The sequence below is a fragment of the Curcuma longa genome, chromosome 17 (assembly GCF_044706935.1).
Source record: "Curcuma longa cultivar G26 ecotype Majalengka, Jawa Barat chromosome 17, ITB_CL_G26_1.1, whole genome shotgun sequence".
In the NCBI taxonomy this organism is placed as follows: domain Eukaryota; kingdom Viridiplantae; phylum Streptophyta; class Magnoliopsida; order Zingiberales; family Zingiberaceae; genus Curcuma; species Curcuma longa.
In genome coordinates this window covers 3,225,153-3,243,450 of record NC_133877.1, presented here as the reverse complement: position 1 = coordinate 3,243,450, position 18,298 = coordinate 3,225,153, and the positions used below count along the sequence as shown (strand labels likewise).

The 18,298-nt window shown below is 38.0% G+C and overlaps 3 protein-coding genes across 4 annotated transcripts; 1 reads left to right on the top strand and 2 right to left on the bottom strand.

Moving 5' to 3' along the window:
- The first annotated feature begins 226 nt into the window (after positions 1 to 226).
- LOC141848492 (uncharacterized) lies at positions 227 to 7,927 on the top strand. Its single transcript, XM_074736524.1, is given in 15 exon segments — positions 227 to 1,510; positions 1,598 to 2,226; positions 3,492 to 3,498; positions 4,555 to 4,637; positions 4,719 to 4,757; positions 4,759 to 4,782; positions 4,860 to 5,132; positions 5,216 to 5,290; positions 5,378 to 5,434; positions 6,369 to 6,509; positions 6,620 to 6,670; positions 6,770 to 6,865; positions 7,277 to 7,360; positions 7,567 to 7,671; positions 7,772 to 7,927. Coding segments are annotated over 15 exon segments (3,000 nt in total). The 5' UTR covers positions 227 to 255; the 3' UTR covers positions 7,853 to 7,927.
- A 1,212-nt stretch (positions 7,928 to 9,139) lies between these two features.
- LOC141848525 (uncharacterized) lies at positions 9,140 to 12,978 on the bottom strand. Of its 2 annotated transcripts, none has more exons than XM_074736563.1 (7): positions 12,785 to 12,978; positions 12,613 to 12,681; positions 12,374 to 12,541; positions 11,968 to 12,138; positions 11,663 to 11,872; positions 10,293 to 10,378; positions 9,140 to 9,944 (listed from the first exon to the last, which is right to left on the bottom strand). In XM_074736563.1, exons 1-7 carry the CDS (start codon positions 12,879 to 12,881, stop codon positions 9,306 to 9,308), a joined length of 1,440 nt encoding a protein of 479 aa, XP_074592664.1. In that variant the 5' UTR covers positions 12,882 to 12,978; the 3' UTR covers positions 9,140 to 9,305. The 2 variants fall into 2 exon arrangements, with proteins under 2 accessions (XP_074592664.1, XP_074592665.1); XM_074736564.1 differs by having other exon boundaries at positions 10,293 to 10,345.
- Positions 12,979 to 13,738: 760 nt separating this feature from the next.
- On the bottom strand, positions 13,739 to 16,785 carry LOC141811529 (uncharacterized). Its single transcript, XM_074699556.1, has 5 exons — positions 16,663 to 16,785; positions 15,557 to 16,165; positions 14,728 to 14,928; positions 14,431 to 14,626; positions 13,739 to 14,100 (listed from the first exon to the last, which is right to left on the bottom strand). The coding sequence occupies exons 1-5, from the start codon at positions 16,783 to 16,785 to the stop codon at positions 13,928 to 13,930; spliced, it is 1,302 nt and encodes a 433-aa protein (XP_074555657.1). The 3' UTR covers positions 13,739 to 13,927.
- Between the last annotated feature and the right edge of the window lie 1,513 nt (positions 16,786 to 18,298).

Here is an 18,298-nt window from a genome sequence, read left to right as displayed (position 1 = left end):
ATTATATATATATATATTTATTTATTTTATGAACAAAAGAAGTCTCATTAGATTTGGAGTCTACCGTCGAGTCTTACTGAATCACGTAGTAGTTACATTAACCCACTCATTTGTATCCAATTTAACTAACTAACCCATTGCTACACCTCGCACGGTCGCACTGCTATTTTGTCGTTTCCTCTCCCTCTCTTTATCTACTTCTAGCGATCGACGCCTCCAAATCGACGCCACCACACACTGCCACACGCCGGCGACATGGCGCCGCCTTTGTACCCAATCCTCTTCCTCCTCGTATTCCTCCTGAACCACCCTCCACCCGCCTCTTGCTCATGCACTGCATCCGACCGCCTCCTCATCGCCAAGGCTTTCCGCCATGTCTCCGGTTTCCGACTCCTCTCTCCCAACGCCACCGCAGCCCCTGGCGGCGGCTGCTCTCTTGTCCTCCCTTCCAGAAACCTCACCGGTACCATCTCCTGGGCTTACCTCCGCAACGTCTCTTCCCTTCGCACCATCGACCTCTCAGGCAACGCCCTCGACGGCTCCGTTCCCGGAGGCTTTTGGTCCGCCCCCACCCTCCTCGATGTCAACTTCGCAGACAACCGATTCGGAGGAGCCCTGCGATTCGGCCACTCGCCGACGATTATCAGATCTCTTAACCTTTCCGGAAACCGATTTAGCAGCGCCGCAGGCCTCCACGCCATGCCAGGCTTGGAGGTCCTCGACCTGTCGAGAAACAGCCTCGTCGTCGTCCCACTAGGCCTGGCGAAGCTGCGAAATCTGAAGCATCTGGACTTGTCGCGGAATAACATGAGCGGAGTTTTCCCCGATGAATTTCCGTTATTCGGCGAAGGGTTCGATTACTTAAACGTTTCGTGCAATAAGTTGACCGGCGTGGTGCAGCCGGAGGTGGAGAAGAAGTTCGGTATGTCGGCTTTTATTGAGCCCGGATCGCTTAAGTTTCTTCCCTCCGCTAGCACAGGACGACGTTCTGCTGCCTCTTCTCCAACTCCTCCTCCGCCGACATCGCACGAGAAGAAACATAGGCGGAGCAGAGTGAGAAAATTGGCATTCTTCATAGCCGGAATTATATCCGCTGTTGTCGTGGTTTTCGCCTCGGTGAGCTGCGTCGTGTGTGCCGTAATAAAAAGGAGAAAGAAAAATGATGGAAAGAAGTGCGAGAAGATGGAGACGGCGGTTCCACAGGAGGTCAGGTGGGTGGCGGAGGCTATGCAGTCGGCGCCGGTTGTGCTATTTGAAAAGCCGCTGATGGAGCTCATGTTCGCGGACTTGGCGAAGGCCACGTCGGGTTTCGGGAAGGAATCGCAGCTAGCAGAGGGCCGTCGGAGGGGACCTGCGTTCAGGGCAGTTCTTCCTGGCGACATGCACTTGGTGGCTCGAGTGGAGGAATCCGCCGGAGATGCAGAAGAGCGTTCGGCCGCCTACTACTTTAGTGAGATCGCGCGCCTTCGCCACCCAAACCTTCTCCCTCTCCTCGGCTATTGCATCCCAGGTGAATTAAATTAGTTTTGCAGTTTCATTAGTTGAATTCGATCGAGTTTGGAATTAGTATTAATTAGTCGAGTTCGACCAATCGCAGGGAAGCAGAAGATCGCGTTGTACGAATACATGGAAAGGGGCGACCTCCATCGGTGGCTTCATGAGCTACCGGCGGGGCAGCCAAATGTGGAGGACTGGAGCGGCGACACGTGGGAGCAGCCCGTCGTCGAGGACAAACGAGGGGCGGTTACCGCCGCCGCTCCGTCGGCGGAGGTTTGCGACTGGCCGACGAGGCACCGCATCGCTCTCGGCGTGGCGCGGGGTTTGGCATTCCTCCACCAGGGGTGGGTGGGCAACGCCCGAGGCGTGGCCCACGGCCACGTCGTCCCGTCCAATATCCTCCTCGGCGACGACCTCGAGCCGCGCGTAGCGGACTATGGCGGCGGCGGCGTTTACCAAGGCACGGCGGAGGGCGACGTGTACGACTTCGGGGTGGTAGTGATGGAGCTGGTGACGGGGAAGGACGGATGGTCGGAGGAGGCAGTGAGCTGGGCTCGGGGTCTGGTCCGAGGCGGCCGGGCGGCGGAGGCGGTGGACCCCCATCTGCGCTTGGCGAGCCCGAAGGAGGAGAAAGAGGTGGTCGAGTGCTTCCGCGTTGGCTATCTCTGCACCGCACCGAACCCAGAGAAGCGTCCCACGATGCAGCAAGTGGTCGGCCTCCTCAAAGACGTGCGCTCCGCCTCCTCCGGCAGCTGCGCCACCACCAGCACCATCCCCTGAATCATAAAAATCGATTTTTTTTCCCAGCAAAATTACATTTTTAATTAGCAAAATTTAGTCAGGCTTTCTCCATCTGTATCATTCTTGCATCATTGTTCCTTTTTTTTTTGTCTTGCGTTGCCCGAGGAAGGCAGGCAACAGGGGCGGCGAGTGGTGGAAGGTGGAAAGTCGTCAGTGGGGGCCGGTGGCTGCTGTCGGACGACAAATCCAAGTGGATTCAGTACAAGTCACCTGGAATAAAAGAAGAAAAACGAGAAGCAGTAAACAAGTCAAAAGCAGACTGCATCAATTTGTTGGTATGCGAATAGCTTGTTAATGGCGAAGGCATCTCCTTCTGTTTCCTTCCTTCCTTCCTTTCTGGTTCGGTGTAAATTAATATTCCATACTCTTTAATTATTTTCTCGTGTATTGAAAAAGTGGGATGCCCATGCTCTCTCACTCTTTAGTTATAAAAGAATTTGCGCATCTCACCAAATCATACTCTTTTAATCATTTTTTATTATTTTAATATCTGTTTTCTAATATTCGAACTCACTAGTCATTATCAGGTAAAGCAATCTCCGTGTTACTTCATTCGTTTGTTTTTAGTGAACTAACGTGTTTCAATTTCGTTTGTTCAATTCTTCATCGATAGCGTTTGATTTCTAAATTGTCGCCATCGTCGTCGGCTAAATTTGCACGCAAGCATGTCAAATTATGCTACATGTAATCAATCGACCATCAAATAATAACACAAACATATACAAAATAGAGAACCATGTATTGCCACTGCCGTGTATAAGTATTTGGAAGATATTCTAACTGTTAAGAGATTAGCCCTTCATATAAATATAAAAAATTAATTCAAAAGCAATCGAATCAATTAATACTTAGCAAACAATGATATAGATCTTTAAATTAATTTATTTAACGGATGAATTAGACTATATATCTATTAGGAAAAGTATATAATTATTTATATGAATAGGAGGAGCTTCAAATCCTAATGCTAGAAATTCTTAGAGTTTATTGACTTAAACTTTCTTCTAATTCTTTGAAATCAGATCTGACTCATAATTCCTCGATCTGGTCCACACAAAACTGTCTTCTTTTTGTAGTGTGACAGTCTGGTTGGTTCTCCACGACAATTTGAAAGGCAAAAACTTGTCTGTTTCTTACGGGAAAAGCTGGATTGGGGCCCAGCAATTAATGATTGCTGGGTCTCCAGGACTGAGTCAGAGGGCCCAATTGGCCCACTTAAGGCCAAAAGTTTATTTATTTATATTTTAGATTTCCGTAAAAGTATTTTAATTTGTTTAACTGCCATTCTCTACATTGTGGTGATTTGCATTAATTTCTTATGACGTTTCAAAGTCCAGGAGCTGCGTCATACATCAAGACATTAATGGACAAGAGAATTTTCAGAAAAACTTTTTTATTTTTTGAGACTCTAGAAAGAATTAAGAAATGCTTGCAGTCGATTTATTCAATTATCATAATATTATATTTTCATGTCATATTTACTAGTCAATTAAAAAAAAACACTGCCAAACTAATAATGACTTCACTCCTAGAGTTCGACTTCATCGACCACTCTTATCACCATCACGGCGTTCCCTGATCACGCCATCGTCGAATGTCCTCCCTACGATTTCCATCATACGGTCACGATCCAATCGTTTACTAAGCAAGACCAGTGTCTTCGTGCCCGAACAAGGTCCCACGTGGCTCGTCGTTTTTAGATTCCGTTATGTGTGGCCACGTGTCGCTCTTTCCATTTGAGGACGGTTTCTTTAATTAGATGGTAACATAAGCTTCCCCAAAGTCGTCACCGTGACGTGCACGGCGGGACCCGATAAGGATAACGTAGGGGGTATAAATCGGTGGGAAATTGTCCGGGAAGATAATCTTTTGATGGTTAATTTAAAAACTCGAATGTTGTCAGGTCAGGTTTTTCCACATTGGTATTTATTCGGGAAGGTGGATTTTGCATTTGGAGCATAGCTGAGTTGGTTATTTTTGGATACAGTTGGTTATGACTAAGGGGAAGATTTCGTACTATGCTTTTTCCTTGCCGGAGCTGTGGATTGGTTTGCTTTTGTGGATTTGATTGTGATCTGCCACTGTTGCAAGCTTCCTTTTGATTTTTTTGCTGGATTTATCTTGTTTTTTTTAAATGCTCCTTTCTTTACAGGAGTGGAACTGGTCATGGAAATGTAGATTTTTTACCTGCTCTCTCCTTCATTTCCGCAGTGTTTGATTTGGCACAGTTTACTTTTAGACCTTTTCTAGATGGAGCTTCAGTCGTTGAAGGAAATGAACCAGTCACTGGACACATTATATCGACCGCTTTTGGGGGAAAGAATGGTGAATCGAAGCAGGCAAGTTAACGGGCATCCATGTGTCAAATGGCGATAATTGTCTTAGAACCTTGATTTGTTACTTTACCGTCTCTGTTTTAGACCATCAGCTACATGGCAGAACGTGTAGTGGGCAGTGGGTGGGTCATTTGGTATTGTCTTTCAGGTGTGGCTGGAATCTTAGTGTACAGGCATAATGCATTTCAGCCTTCCAGTTTTATTCCACTAATTACTTGTGATTAGGCCAAATGCTTGGAGACTGGGGAGACTGTGGCTATAAAGAAAGTTTTGCAGGATAGAAGATACAAAAATCGTGAGCTTCAGTTGATGCGCTCAATGGATCATTCTAATGTGATAGCTCTTAAGCACTGTTTCTTATCCACAACCAACAAGGACGAACTGTTCCTTAACCTGGTCATGGAGTTTTTCCCAGAAACAATATACCATGTCTTAAAGCATTATAGTAATGTCAACCAGAGGATGCCACTTGTCCACGTGAAGCTTTACATGTATCAGGTTTGTTTGGTATATTTCTTTCTAGTCTCCTGTAAACTTGAAATTACTCCTCAAGTAAGGACCTGGATTTTTTTTTTCTTCAGATATTTAGAGGGCTGTCATATATCCATAATATTTTGAGAATTTGCCATAGAGATGTGAAGCCACAAAATCTTCTGGTATGTTTTAAACTTTTCTTTTAATGTTTTCATAGTCTTAAATACTTTGTTTTAGCTTTTCACTCATAGTTTCTTCTAATTGTGCAGGTTGATCCTCTTACTCATCAAGTAAAGCTTTGTGATTTTGGAAGTGCCAAAGTTTTAGTATGTCAATAGTGCAGACTGCTACTTTTTTTAAAAAAAATCTTTATCATCAAAGATAAGTAGACCAGCAAATTCTGATATTGATAAACAATTATGGAAGTGGAAGATGATGATGAAGTTATATATATAGCTCTTGGAAATTGCACATAAGATGCCTAGCTGATAATTACTAACTGAAAGAAATCATCATTCCATCTTTAATAAATTAATCGAATTTATGACTCCAGTTTGTCGAATAAATGGAGCAACTTTGTTCAATATTTCCATTTGTGTTGATTGACAGTTTGTCACTATGCAAACTTATAATTGTATTTAGATATGCAGCCTCATTGTCCTAAGCTATGACATGATCACCATAATCTAGTCTTGCTTTGGAATTATGCATTTGTTAAGAAGGTTTATGAGATAGACATAACTATTTTGAACTACCTGATTTAGGTCTATCAAGTTAATAGGTCAAAGTTATAACAATAAGCAAGCTAAAAAATCACAAATTGATGTTTTGAAGATGTTCATATGATAACATGCCTGATTCTATATGACGGCCTTGACCAGTTGACTCTTCAGACCATGTATTAACACATCAAAGACCATTTGCTATTCAATTAGTGGATAAATGAGTTACAAATTTAGTTATATGAAAAAAATGTGATGATAAAGAAATTTATGATAAGCAGATTACGTCATAATCTATCATATGTGTTTCTTTAGCTGAAGAGGAATTTTAATTAATAAGTTGATAAATTCAACTGAACTTTCATCCTTAGTGATTCTTTTTTTGTACATTTAACATGAAAGCATGATCTTATGTTGGACTTATGTAATATTAGGCACAAGAATTTTCTTGAAGAGATTTCATGCTTGTCACTTTCTATTCCTGCATGTTTGTTTACTCCTCATCCAATGAATAGTGCTCTCTGCATTCCATAAACAGATTAAGGGTGAACCAAACATATCCTATATTTGTTTGCGCTATTATCGTGCTCCAGAGCTCATATTTGGTGCTATAGAATACACAACATCAATTGATATTTGGTCAGCAGGTTGCGTTCTTGCTGAATTACTTCTTGGTCAGGTAATTATCATATGTTTGCTTTAAGAACTGATTTGTTCTAATGATATCTTCAGTGTAACATATACATAAATTTTCAACCTTTTGCTTTCTTGCCATATTACCATCATAAGCCACTGTTTCTTGGAGAGAGTGCTGTCGATCAGCTGGTTGAGATAATCAAGGTATTAAATCAATTAGAACTTCTCAGCTGGTGATTAAGGTATTAAATCTTCTTTGCTTCTTTGCAATATTAGTGTTTGATATATACGTGTGGCTTGTAGGTTCTTAGCACTCCCACCCGAGAGGAAATACGATGCATGAATCCCAACTACACAGAGTTTAGATTCCCACAGATAAAGGCCCATCCTTGGCACAAGGTGAACATCATTTTGATAAATCTCAGTAAAATATATGCCTTCAGTCATGCCTGATTTTGTTGAAGTCTAGAATCATAGACATTGGATCAACATATTGGATTGCTGACCCAAACCATTTAATGAAGGAATCAACTAGTCTGAATCATGACTTTCTCAGTTGTTTTGCAGTCCATTGCATTCCTATTTCTGTCATGCTTGAAACGGAAGGAAGATACCTAACTTAGTTAGGTTGCGACTCAATTTCTAAAGGAAATAGGGGGAAAGAAGGGTTATAATTTGGGAGCAAAGTCATGAGATTTATATTTATCATTCTACTACATAAATGTTGTTTGTGGTACCTGATAAATGATAATCTTTGAAATTATTTTCCACTTCAAATTTAATGGTCAATCCATAACAATAATTTTGCAGGTTTTTCACAAACAAATACCTCCAGAAGCGATAGATCTCGCATCACGTCTCCTTCAGTATTCACCAAAACTTCGTTGCACTGCTGTGAGATTTCTTTTCTGTTTTCTGCTCTTCTGTTACATAAGAAAATTATTGCACTAAATCTAAGCATTGAAGTAAAGCCTTGATAATTCATTGGTTTTATAGGATTTAATTCCCATTTCAAGAGAAAACACAATTGTCCAAAAAGCAAGTTTGTCTATGCTCAATTTTAAATTTTATAAGTTTAACTTCGAATGTGCTTTATTTAGCTCGAGGCATGCATTCATCCATTCTTTGATGAGCTACGAGAGCATAACGCACGACTACCTAATGGTCGCCCATTTCCTCCACTTTTCAACTTCAGCAAGCAAGAAGTAATGTTTTGATAAACAATAAATAGCACTCCACTGCTTTCTTGAGGATTTTCTCACATTGTTTCAATGAAAAAAATAAATATCAATTGTCCATTTGCAGCTTCTGTGTGCTTCGCCTGAGCTTATCAACAAGCTGGTACCTGAGCATGCTAGGCGACAGTGCGGGGTTAGCGCTGCTTAAGTGGCTGGTGCATAGGATGACTAGAGTTTCAATTTGGAACTCCTTGGAAGAGTAAATCTGAATTTCATTCATTCCTCTGTTACTACTTTTGCATCCAATGTCCATAAGATTTTCATTAGAAATTCCACTTATGTAAGACTAGACTTGCTGTTTTACATTCTATTTGATAGGAATCATATGCCCCTCTCCTGATTATCGTGCAACAACATATGAATCAACAAAACAGATTCAAACGATCCAACACAAGATCTTGTTGGAGATTTACAACAACTATGCAAGATAAATGCGGAAGCAAAAAATACATGAAAATTTGTAAATCCGCACTTAAATCCAAAGGCATCCTCATCCTTATAGTTGCTGGAAGAATCTGAAGATCAAAACACTAATTAACTGTAAAGTGTTCATGTGCTGGATTTGCTCCATGCACTGAATCTGTCATGAAGACAGACGCCCTCTTAATTTTTGAGAACACAAATGAATTATTACTATATTTACTATGGGATTTTTGAGAACGCAAATGAATATGGATAGTCTTACAGACACTGATTGGAGTCAGACTGCTGAATCCGAGATGCTATGGTATCAGTTAGTACCATGTGCTGAATGAGTGATGTCCTGGAGTTCCTTGGTCATGGGTTATGCTCAAACCCACTACTTTGTGGAAGCTTTGCATACATTTCAGCATATGATTAGAGCGCAGGCAAACCCGAACCTCATTATTAATCAGTGTTCTTTCAGCTTGTTCAGGTGTTTCCAGGCTGTGGCAAGGGAAAGAGCTCCATGCATCAATGACCAGTCATTTGAAGGAAGTGATCTAGTGGACATCTACGCCGAGTGTGGAAGTCTGAATGACTCGAGAAAGGTGTTCACTTAATGATAGAAGACAAGCTTGGTCGCTTACAATGCCATGATCAGGGGCTTTGCTTTGCATGGATTGACACACAACGCACTTGAGGCTTTTTCACATCATGAAGGACCTAAAGATGAGAGGAATGAGTTGCTAGCTTTTCTTTTCTCACTCCCACAAATTGAGCGAGAAAAGAAACTTGAAGGTAAACAAACAGAGCATTAGAATCCATCTCCATAGGATCAAGCTCCACCTTGATCCTCATTTGGTCTACTTGATCAAACCTTGCTTGCTTGAAAATGGTACCTCAATATGAAGGAGTTTGCGAGGTGTGTTAGGAGCTCATAGTGAAAGTGCAATTCAATAAATCGCATGCTTACCTTTATGTAACCATCACCATCATTCTGCATGCATTATGTTACACAAAAGCAATCACCATATGGCGATAAAGGAGTGCTACACTAATCAATCTTGCAAACCAAGTTTCCAATTCAGCTAACAACGAGATAAAGGCCCCTAGTGCTCTTTTCTACAAAATTCTCAGCATGGTAGACAATTCAGATATTAAGCATTATCGCCAATTTAAGGCCATACCAATAAGTACATTTAGTAGCGGAAAGTGTTATCCAGGCCATACTTGCTTCTGATATTGTAATGATCATATTTTGGATCACTATAGTCTGTGGACTTCATCTCAACCGACTTAGCCTCAGTGCGAAGAGAACCATAAAGAACCTCCGAATTCTTGTCGCGATGGCGGTGGCGTGCTCGATCTTTTGCAGGCTTTGAACTCATCTGAACCTCAGCGGAGCCATAGAAGTCAGTATAATCTGGTCTCTTTGAGGATCTGTGCTTACTGGGCTGTGATGGATCCTTGAACTTGGGGATTTTGTTAGATTTCTGGAGCTTTGATGTAGTATTATCACTGGCAATATTTGGTTCATGAACAGACTCCAGTATCGGTGGGGTGCCCTTTTGTTTCTGCACAAGCTGGGGTTCAGGTTTATCTTGTGGTATTATAAGATGATCTTTCAAAGGAGTCAGTCCAGTTTTCCGTCCAAGATTAAATGGAATGAAGTTGAGAAGCATATTGCCGATCCCTTCAAATGCAAATTTAGATAGATCAATGAGAAGCCTTCCTAGAGATGGCCATCCAGCTCCAGGCTCTTCCTTTATGGGTTCTACAACTAGAGATGGCCTCTCATGAGACTTGTGCATGTGTTGTACACTTTCAAAGCCTTGGTTCTGGAGAATCATAAACCAGAGATTAAAATCCAATGTGATAAAGGATGTATAATAATTTCTTTACAAATGTTAGAAAACTTAGTGTTTGGGATAAACATCCTTTATCCTATTCTAAGATGATAATGAGAAAAGATAAGAGAGAACAGCTAAGATTGCATATATTAAAAAGACAAAAGAGTGAATGACAACAATGGAGTTGAAACCTGATGTGATTGTCATGTTTCTTATACAACAACGACAACCAAATTTTATCCCACTAGGTGGGGTTGGCAAAATTATACTATTAGAAAATTAAGTACTATTAGAAAATTTTACATTCAATGTAACCAAAATTATATGTTTTATTACCTTTTGGGAAATAGACGGTCCCCATCCATGCTGCAACAAGCATGAGATGTATCCTGCAAATATTGCACCGACAACCATAATAACATCTGGCACAAAAGAAACAGATATAATGAGATGTTAAATCAATACAATTTGGATCAAATGTATGGAAAAAGAACCTCAGTTGAATTGAGTCATTCACAATTTCAGAAAAATAACCACATTAAAGTTGTCAAAAATGAAATTTTTGGCCCGTGTAGCAAATTGCTAATCAAGGAAATGAAACACAAAAACCATTTGGTAAAATAAAAGATTGTTAACAAACATTCAACAATGTGGCATTATATGAAAGAAAAATATTGCAGTTGCTGTTATGAGAGAAGTAAACTATAGGTGACCTAGTCAACTTGTGTTGCATAAATAAAATTTACTATTTTGTCTATGAATTGTCAGAACAGTCAGTTCAACAGGAAATTTAACAAAAAATATCAAATTAGAAGTGACAAGAAAGACTCAAGCTATAAGAACATGAAAAACACCAGCCTATAAGAACATGGAAAACACCAGCTATGTGTCAATTCTTGCTGACATCCAATTAGTGGCAAGGAGTAAAGTTACCACAAGGAGGAAATGAGAAGAACATGATACTGCTATTTTAATGGCATAGAAGGAGTTAGCTGTTTCTTTAATAACAGACTCCTAAATTTCTTAAAAGACCTAGTGATTTATGTCATTTATCAAATAAAAAAAGATATTGAAAATTATCATCTTAAACTTACTATGGAGTAGTCATAGCAGCAGAAGAAATTCATCAATTATGTGTGAAAGAAAAGTCTAGTTTGAGAGCAGGCTAAAGACCTCAAGAATGTGTGTGCTCACGAATATTGCATAAATGAAAAAAGGCACTAAGGAAATCTTGGACAAACACAAATAGGACACAGTAGGAAATCCTCTAGAATCAAAAGATAAAAGTGTACTAGAAACTTTTCTTCCATCAATCTCAGGAAATAGCAAACATAACCATCAAATATGCATCATCATGCCCATTTATGGTTTCTAGTTTAATATAATTTCATTTTTCTCTCAAATATCATTAATCAATAAACCATAACAAAAATAACCTTGCATTCTTAACAGTGGATTTTAGATGAATACCTTCACCTTATTTTCAATTTCTTTTGCCAATTTACAAGAAACACTAAATTTATAATCTTTCTTTATAATACTGATACATTTTATCAATGAAGTTACAAGTGTTTAACAGTAATTCGGTAAGATGGCAAAATACTAGACCAATGGTGCCATATTGTAAGGTTGTAATATGTTATAGTTCCATGTTTGTTGTGTACAAAAAGAATTACGAAGAACATCACTGGAAAGCTTCAGGTAACCTGATGTTGATACTGAAGTATACTGGTATTCGCAGTCCTCTTGCAGAAGAGAAATTTGGCGAAGAGCAGCATTACCCCTGTCCACGACTATAAGAGAACAACTTCTTCCAACATATATCACATCAAAGTCATTAGAAAACTTAGCATCCTCACTTGGACCATCTCTGTAACCTGCTATATTTGATTTTCCTCCAGCAATAGTAGTCACACCTGAGGAAACCATCACAAGTAAAAACTTGCAGAATTGTGGTCTTAATTTTTCATTTCTTTGAAACTAAATACAGGAATTTTCCCAAGTGTTGTACCTGATTCAGTTATCTTTCGAATAGCCAGATTGGAAGTATCAGCAACATACACATTCCCTTTGCCATCCATAGTGGCACCTTTTGGACGATAGAAACGAGCATCAGCAGGTTTACCATCTACATGCCCAGAGTATCCCTGAAATGACCCGGCAACCAATCTTGCTCTGCTATCTGCAACGCGATTTTTGTCAAAATCAGCTCACAAAACTTTAAGACGCAAAAAAAAAAAAAAAAAAAAAAGAGGAAAATGTGTTTGTGTGTGAGTATAAAGTGAAGATCTCCAAATAGAAACAAAAACACTTTGGAACATAAGGAAAAAATGATAGCATATACCTGATACAACCTCCAATCTCTAATGGTAGATCGCAATAGAAAAATTAGGAAGTGAAGGGAACAGGGGAATTACACTGGGAGAGAGGCGGAGTGATCCGAACTATATTGTTATTTGTGGCGTCGACAGCGAAGAGCTCCCCCTCGAGGGAGACCCGGATGGTGTGCGGGAGTACCCCTAGCTTGTCCCCCACCACAAGCGTCTCCACGAAGTACCCACTCTCGAAGTCGACAACGTCCCCATCTGAACACACGGCTTTAGACGCAAAGCAACAAACTTTTAAGAAAATCTAAGAGGGAAATGCCTCTACTAACCGTGCTGGGTTGTTTTGGGCGCGGACTTGGTCCATTTGAGAACATGGGACAAATGCTTCACAATGGCACCTGCAAGGATCATAATAAACGAGTGATCCGTGCGATCTTCGGAGTGAAAGAGCGAAAAATAGAAGGAAGTATAGCTTCGACAACAACCAACGGGGCTTCCTACCTTGCGTTTTGGAATCGAGAAAGGCAGCGGCGCAGTAGGCGGGGATGGAGCTGGCGGTGAGAAAGACGATCAAGAGGAAGAGGATGAATCGATCCATCGCAGCTCAGTAGATGAGGGCGAGAGAATCGAGCGGAAAGCGGAAGCTACGAAGCCGTGCTCGTATCGTTCTCGGAGTGAGTGTGATCAGCTGTGCTCTCCGCAGAAATTGAAAGGGAAGAAGAAAAGGAAAGGGGAAAGGAAGCCCGCTTTGACGGGTACATATTGGGCTGTTAAATGGGCCTCACCGCTCCGACGAACACAACGGGCTGTTAAATGAGCCTGGTTAAATAACAATTCGGTCATTGTAATTACATATATAAATCGACGATTGCTATGAGTCTATCATCATTCTTATTAAAACATAAATCATACAAGACAATAGAATCACGGTTAGAATTGACTATTTGATTAAAATTAAATTAACCAAATTAATTAAAAATGAATCAAATCAAAAATTTTAAAACTAATTAAATCGACCAAATTTTCAAATAAAAATCGAATCAATAAAATATCGATTAATTTAATTTTCAATAGAATTAATCAAAATAATTAAAAATTTTAAATATTATAAAAAATGTATCAATTAGTACTTAAAAATTTATAAATTATTTTTTATTTTAATTTATTTAATTTATTTAATTTAACCAAATAAAAATTTTTAAAATTAAAATCGAATCAAATTAATTAAATTAATTAATTTTTTTTGAAATAATCAAATCAAAATTTTAAATTGAATCGATTGATTTATTTTATTTAATTAAAAATTTTTGATCCCTAACCACGGTTAAAATAAAGCGAACTGCATCTCAAATAAGTAAATCATATAAAAAGAAATAAAGGACACTTTGACTAGTTAGAGGAAATAAAATATAGAAATTTAGGACTGCATAGAATCGATACCAAGATCTAACAATACATAAAATAAGAGTGCAATACAATTGAATAGCTGTGACTCTAATGATCTCAATCTGTACATTTTGAATTGCTACTTTATTATGTACATGACTAAAAACCAAAGAATAAGGGCTGGAAGAGGAGCCAGCATACGTGGAGGGGCGTCTGGTCTCCCAATTGGTAATCCAACTGGAACCATGAATTCAAATTTTAATTGGGAATTAGATGATCTAGAGCATGGTAGAGGATGGCAGCAGCCGGTGGTCTTGGCATCGAACCCAAAAGTATATCGGATGCCTTGATAGGACCACCGTAGAAACGGGTGTTTTCGGAGACACGAGTGTTCACCATGTTCCCGTTGAGAGCGCAACCAACGAATGCACCTGCATTGGTAAGAACAGCTTAATTAGGTGAGTTTCAAGCTCAATATGAATGCGGATTCCATGAAAAACAAAAACTGAGTGTGTTAGATGATACAAGTTTCAAGCTTCACTGTTTCAGACTGGATGTTTGCTTTATGTAAGAAAAACCATTTTCAGAACTAATTTATACAGAGGTATCCAAATTAATTGATTACAACCTTCACCAAATTAATTGATTACAACCTTCACCGAACAATAAGAATCAAGGTTTGTTGTTTAGAAGTAAACATAATTTCAACAATGTAATTCATGGTTCAATACTTGAGCAGTATTTATTTGGAGGAGACGTACCTTTACTGCAGCTGTATGTATAACAAGCAGCGCAACCACCATCACCTGCACGTATGTCAGCCTCCGCTGTTCGTCCAACAATGCCAGCAGCTGCCCTCACTCCTACACCAACTGATAAATGTCCATAGCTACTAAAAGTTTTGATGGCGATTGTGTTCCTCAATACAATTATATAGTCAGTTAGCTCGCCTCCAGCCTATTCAAAAGAGATCATATATAGTTGTATCTTATGATTTCATCAAAATGGCAGTACTATATACAAAAAAAAGTATCTTATAAAGAGAAAATTAAACAAACCTGAGCTCCCCATCCAAAACCAACCGAAGAAATGGCAGAGGGTGGAGACCAAGAGCCATCTTCTCGCCGAGAAACAACCAGACCAGTCCCAATTTTATAAGTAACAACTATACCAACATTAACAACAGTTAGGATTGCGAGGCCTTTTGCTTGTTTCAGAATAACATCAGGGATGGACTTTTCAGATTTCAAAGATCCAACCTAGCAATCATATACAGCAGAGTCTGAGATTCTATTTAATTAAAAATAATTCGATTAAAATCAAATCGAACTCAACTGAATTAATCAAAACCGAACCGAATTGAATTTTTTTGAACAAACCGAACCGACCGAATTTTTAAATAAAAATCAAACAAACACAACCGATAAAATATCAGTTAATTCGATTTTCGACCGAAATAACTAAATTTTTTTAATATTATAAAATTTTTATTAATTAATTAGAAATTTATAAATTTACTTAGACATTTATAAATTTTTTTATTTTGATTAATTTAGTTTAATGGAATAAGACATTTTAAAACCAAAATAGAACCGAATAATCAAATTAACCGAATTTTAAAAAAAATAATCAAAATTCTAAAATAACCAAATTGAATTTTTCGATCGATTCATTTGATTTATTTAATTAAATTAAATTTTTGTTCACCCTTAGAAATTACCCATAATAAGCAGAATTCTCTTCGCCAAAAAGTAAAGTGTACTATAAATAAATGAAGATATTGATATCTAGAAATGCAATTGGAATCTCACTTGTTCCGACTATTAAATAACTAAAATTTACCTTGTTGCGATCATCATGCCAGTACCATTGGGAAAGATGACCTACCTTAGTGTATGCACGAAGTATATTTGCTGCTTTGTAAATCTCATACTCCATAGTTCGACCCCATGGAAAGTTCAACCATGATCGCACAGTGCTGAAATCAGTCAGATCATGTGTTGGAAGATGTGAAGCATGACTGATTTGATTCATCAAGTAAGCCTGAACCGACTCCAATCGAACGCCACAAACATCGCAGACACGCTGTGGGTCTGCAACTCTGAATTTTGGAGGGAGCAAGCTTCTTCCTTTAGAGCAGTCATTGCAAAATATGCCGCCACAAAACCGACAATGATGCCTTGAGGACAAAATAGGGTGAAAGCGTCCATTGCACAGCATGCAAGCCGCAGCAGCACTGTCAGGCAACCACTTCGGTGGTTTCACTTTCAAAATCTCTGTGTTGTGCTCAAAGTTAGCCTCTGCCAGAGTATTAGCCATCTCTTTCCATGTTTGTTCTAAGAGTTCTGTTGACATACAAGGCATTTTACGACTCGTTAGGTCGTCCATGCCCACTTTGCCACGTGCTGTAGGAAGCATTTCAGAAACCACATCCCACATGGTCATCTCCTGATCTTCTGGGATATCATCGTCGCTGTCCTCTATTTTATCAGATACCTGATTAAAGATTTCAGGAATCAATATACAGAACTTATAGCAAACTGATTAAAGAGGGCATTATGCTGAAAATTATGGATATAAAAATCAAGAAAACAATCCCTCAGAGTATTTGATTAGTAGTTTTTGTGAATTCAATGCAATGCAGATACAATTGAATATTTGTTTAAACATCATTTCTAGAAAAAAAAAAAGTTTCTGAGAGACAAAAAATGAACAGAATAAAAAATATATATATTATTAAAAAGTTAAGACTTCACGCTACAATGTAACCGAAACCTGAAAGAACAAACAGGTGGAAAAGAAAACCTCATAAGAAAAATCAAATAGGAAAAAATTGATCTATCTGAAAATAACAGATAATTTTAGAAAGATTCTGCTCACACGTGATCTTTCCTCAATTTATGCGGGAATCTGAGACCAAGAAATAGAACCTAAAGAAAATTTTCTATATTTTTTCCGTCCACAAAATAGCATGAATCTATTGAATATCAAACCTCAGCTGACGAAGGCCTTGTATCTTCCGGGGCTAGTTCTGAGGAGGATTCGAACAGGGAAAACAAGTCTAATTCCTCATCCTCGGCCTCTATTGCATGATGGAGATTGCCGCTACCTATCATCTTGAATCGATCCCAAAGGAAATTTCTCAGTGGATGAAATAGATTCTCTCAAGATTCCAAGGGAATTTTGATCGTAGCTGCCAGGAAACCAAAACCTAAAGAGAGACACGTAAATATATTGATAATAATTAGTTGCTAGGTTAAATGTAACCTAACCCACTGAGTTAAGTGGGCCCGGCCCAATCATTTGCTCAAATTAAATTGTCCGGCCGAAAAGACTAAACCAAATCTTTATTAATTTATCCAAACCGTTACTCTTGGCGTCTGGATATTGCGATCGCTAATAAATCGCAAAATTTAATTAAATTATTTTTTTCAAATTAATTGAATTCATCAAATTTTTTAATAAAAATTTAATAATTATATTAATAAAATATTAATTAATTCGATCGATAATTAAAATAATTAATTTTTTTAATCATCAATTGATACTTTTTAGCAATCGACAAGAATATAATAGTAATTGATTATTATTTTTAACAATCGATAATGTAGTTAATTATAAAATATTTTATTTTAGTTTTTAAATTTAGTCATCATATAGTTAATAGTCGATAGCAATCGATTATTAATAATATATCAATAAATTTAGTTATTCAATTTAATCACTAAATTTTAATTTTTAAAATCGACACACTGAATCAATAACCAATTTTATCAATATTTTTTAAAATAAAAAATCAAAACCTAAAGAGAAGACGAATTTGACAAAGTATATATATCCAAACTGTAATATATTAACCTTTTCTTATAATAAACTAAAATCTTTATTATTTTACCAAAAACCTACACCTATGAGTTGAGTCGGTCCCACGACCGGGACCAATTGATTACAACGCTCATTTGCCCAAATTGAAATTGTCTAGCCGAAAAACTTAAACCAAAATCTTTATTATTTTATCCAAACTGTACCCTCAATCTTACACTTGTTGTCCCAATGATATTGGGCTGGCTGGTTAGTGAGGGTGAGTAATTGGTTTAAAATCAAACCGTTGAATAAATCAAAAGTGATTAAATCATTTTTTTCCAACTAACCCAACTGATCGAATTTTTCAATAAAAATTAAACAAATCAATCGATAAAATCTCAATTAATTTGATCAAAAATTGAAATAATCAATTTTTTATTATTAATTGATTGATGTTTTTTAGCATCAACAGATGATGAACTAGTAGTTGATTCTTATTTTTCAACAATCAACTAATGATAAACATGAGCCCAACGATCCATTATAAAATATTTTATTTAATTTTTAAGTTTAACAGTGTTACATTAATCCACTACTAATAATATATTAATCAACTGAGTTGTTCAATTTAATTGATTTAATCGGAATTGAAATAAAGCTTCCAAAGGGAAATTCAAGGTGTATTGAAATAGATTGTTGAGAGATTCAAGATTCCAAAGGGAATTTTGATCGTAGCTACGAAAGAAACCAAAACATAAATAAAGGACGGCAAAATATATATACATAAATATGTTAGATAATATATAGTTGTTATGTTAATCGTAA

Excerpts from the sequence above, each read along its gene's own strand:
- LOC141848525 (XM_074736563.1), bottom strand. The coding sequence starts at position 12,881 with ATGGATCGATTCATCCTCTTCCTCTTGATCGTCTTTCTCACCGCCAGC. Across the intron at positions 12,682-12,784 it reads TCTCGATTCCAAAACGCAAG|GTGCCATTGTGAAGCATTTG; the intron begins GTAGGAAGCCCC and ends TGATCCTTGCAG. Across the intron at positions 11,873-11,967 it reads TCGAAAGATAACTGAATCAG|GTGTGACTACTATTGCTGGA; the intron begins GTACAACACTTG and ends TGGTTTCCTCAG.
- LOC141811529 (XM_074699556.1), bottom strand. The coding sequence starts at position 16,785 with ATGATAGGTAGCGGCAATCTCCATCATGCAATAGAGGCCGAGGATGAG. Across the intron at positions 14,929-15,556 it reads TACTTCGTGCATACACTAAG|GTTGGATCTTTGAAATCTGA; the intron begins GTAGGTCATCTT and ends TATGATTGCTAG. Across the intron at positions 14,627-14,727 it reads GTTTTGGATGGGGAGCTCAG|GCTGGAGGCGAGCTAACTGA; the intron begins GTTTGTTTAATT and ends TCTTTTGAATAG.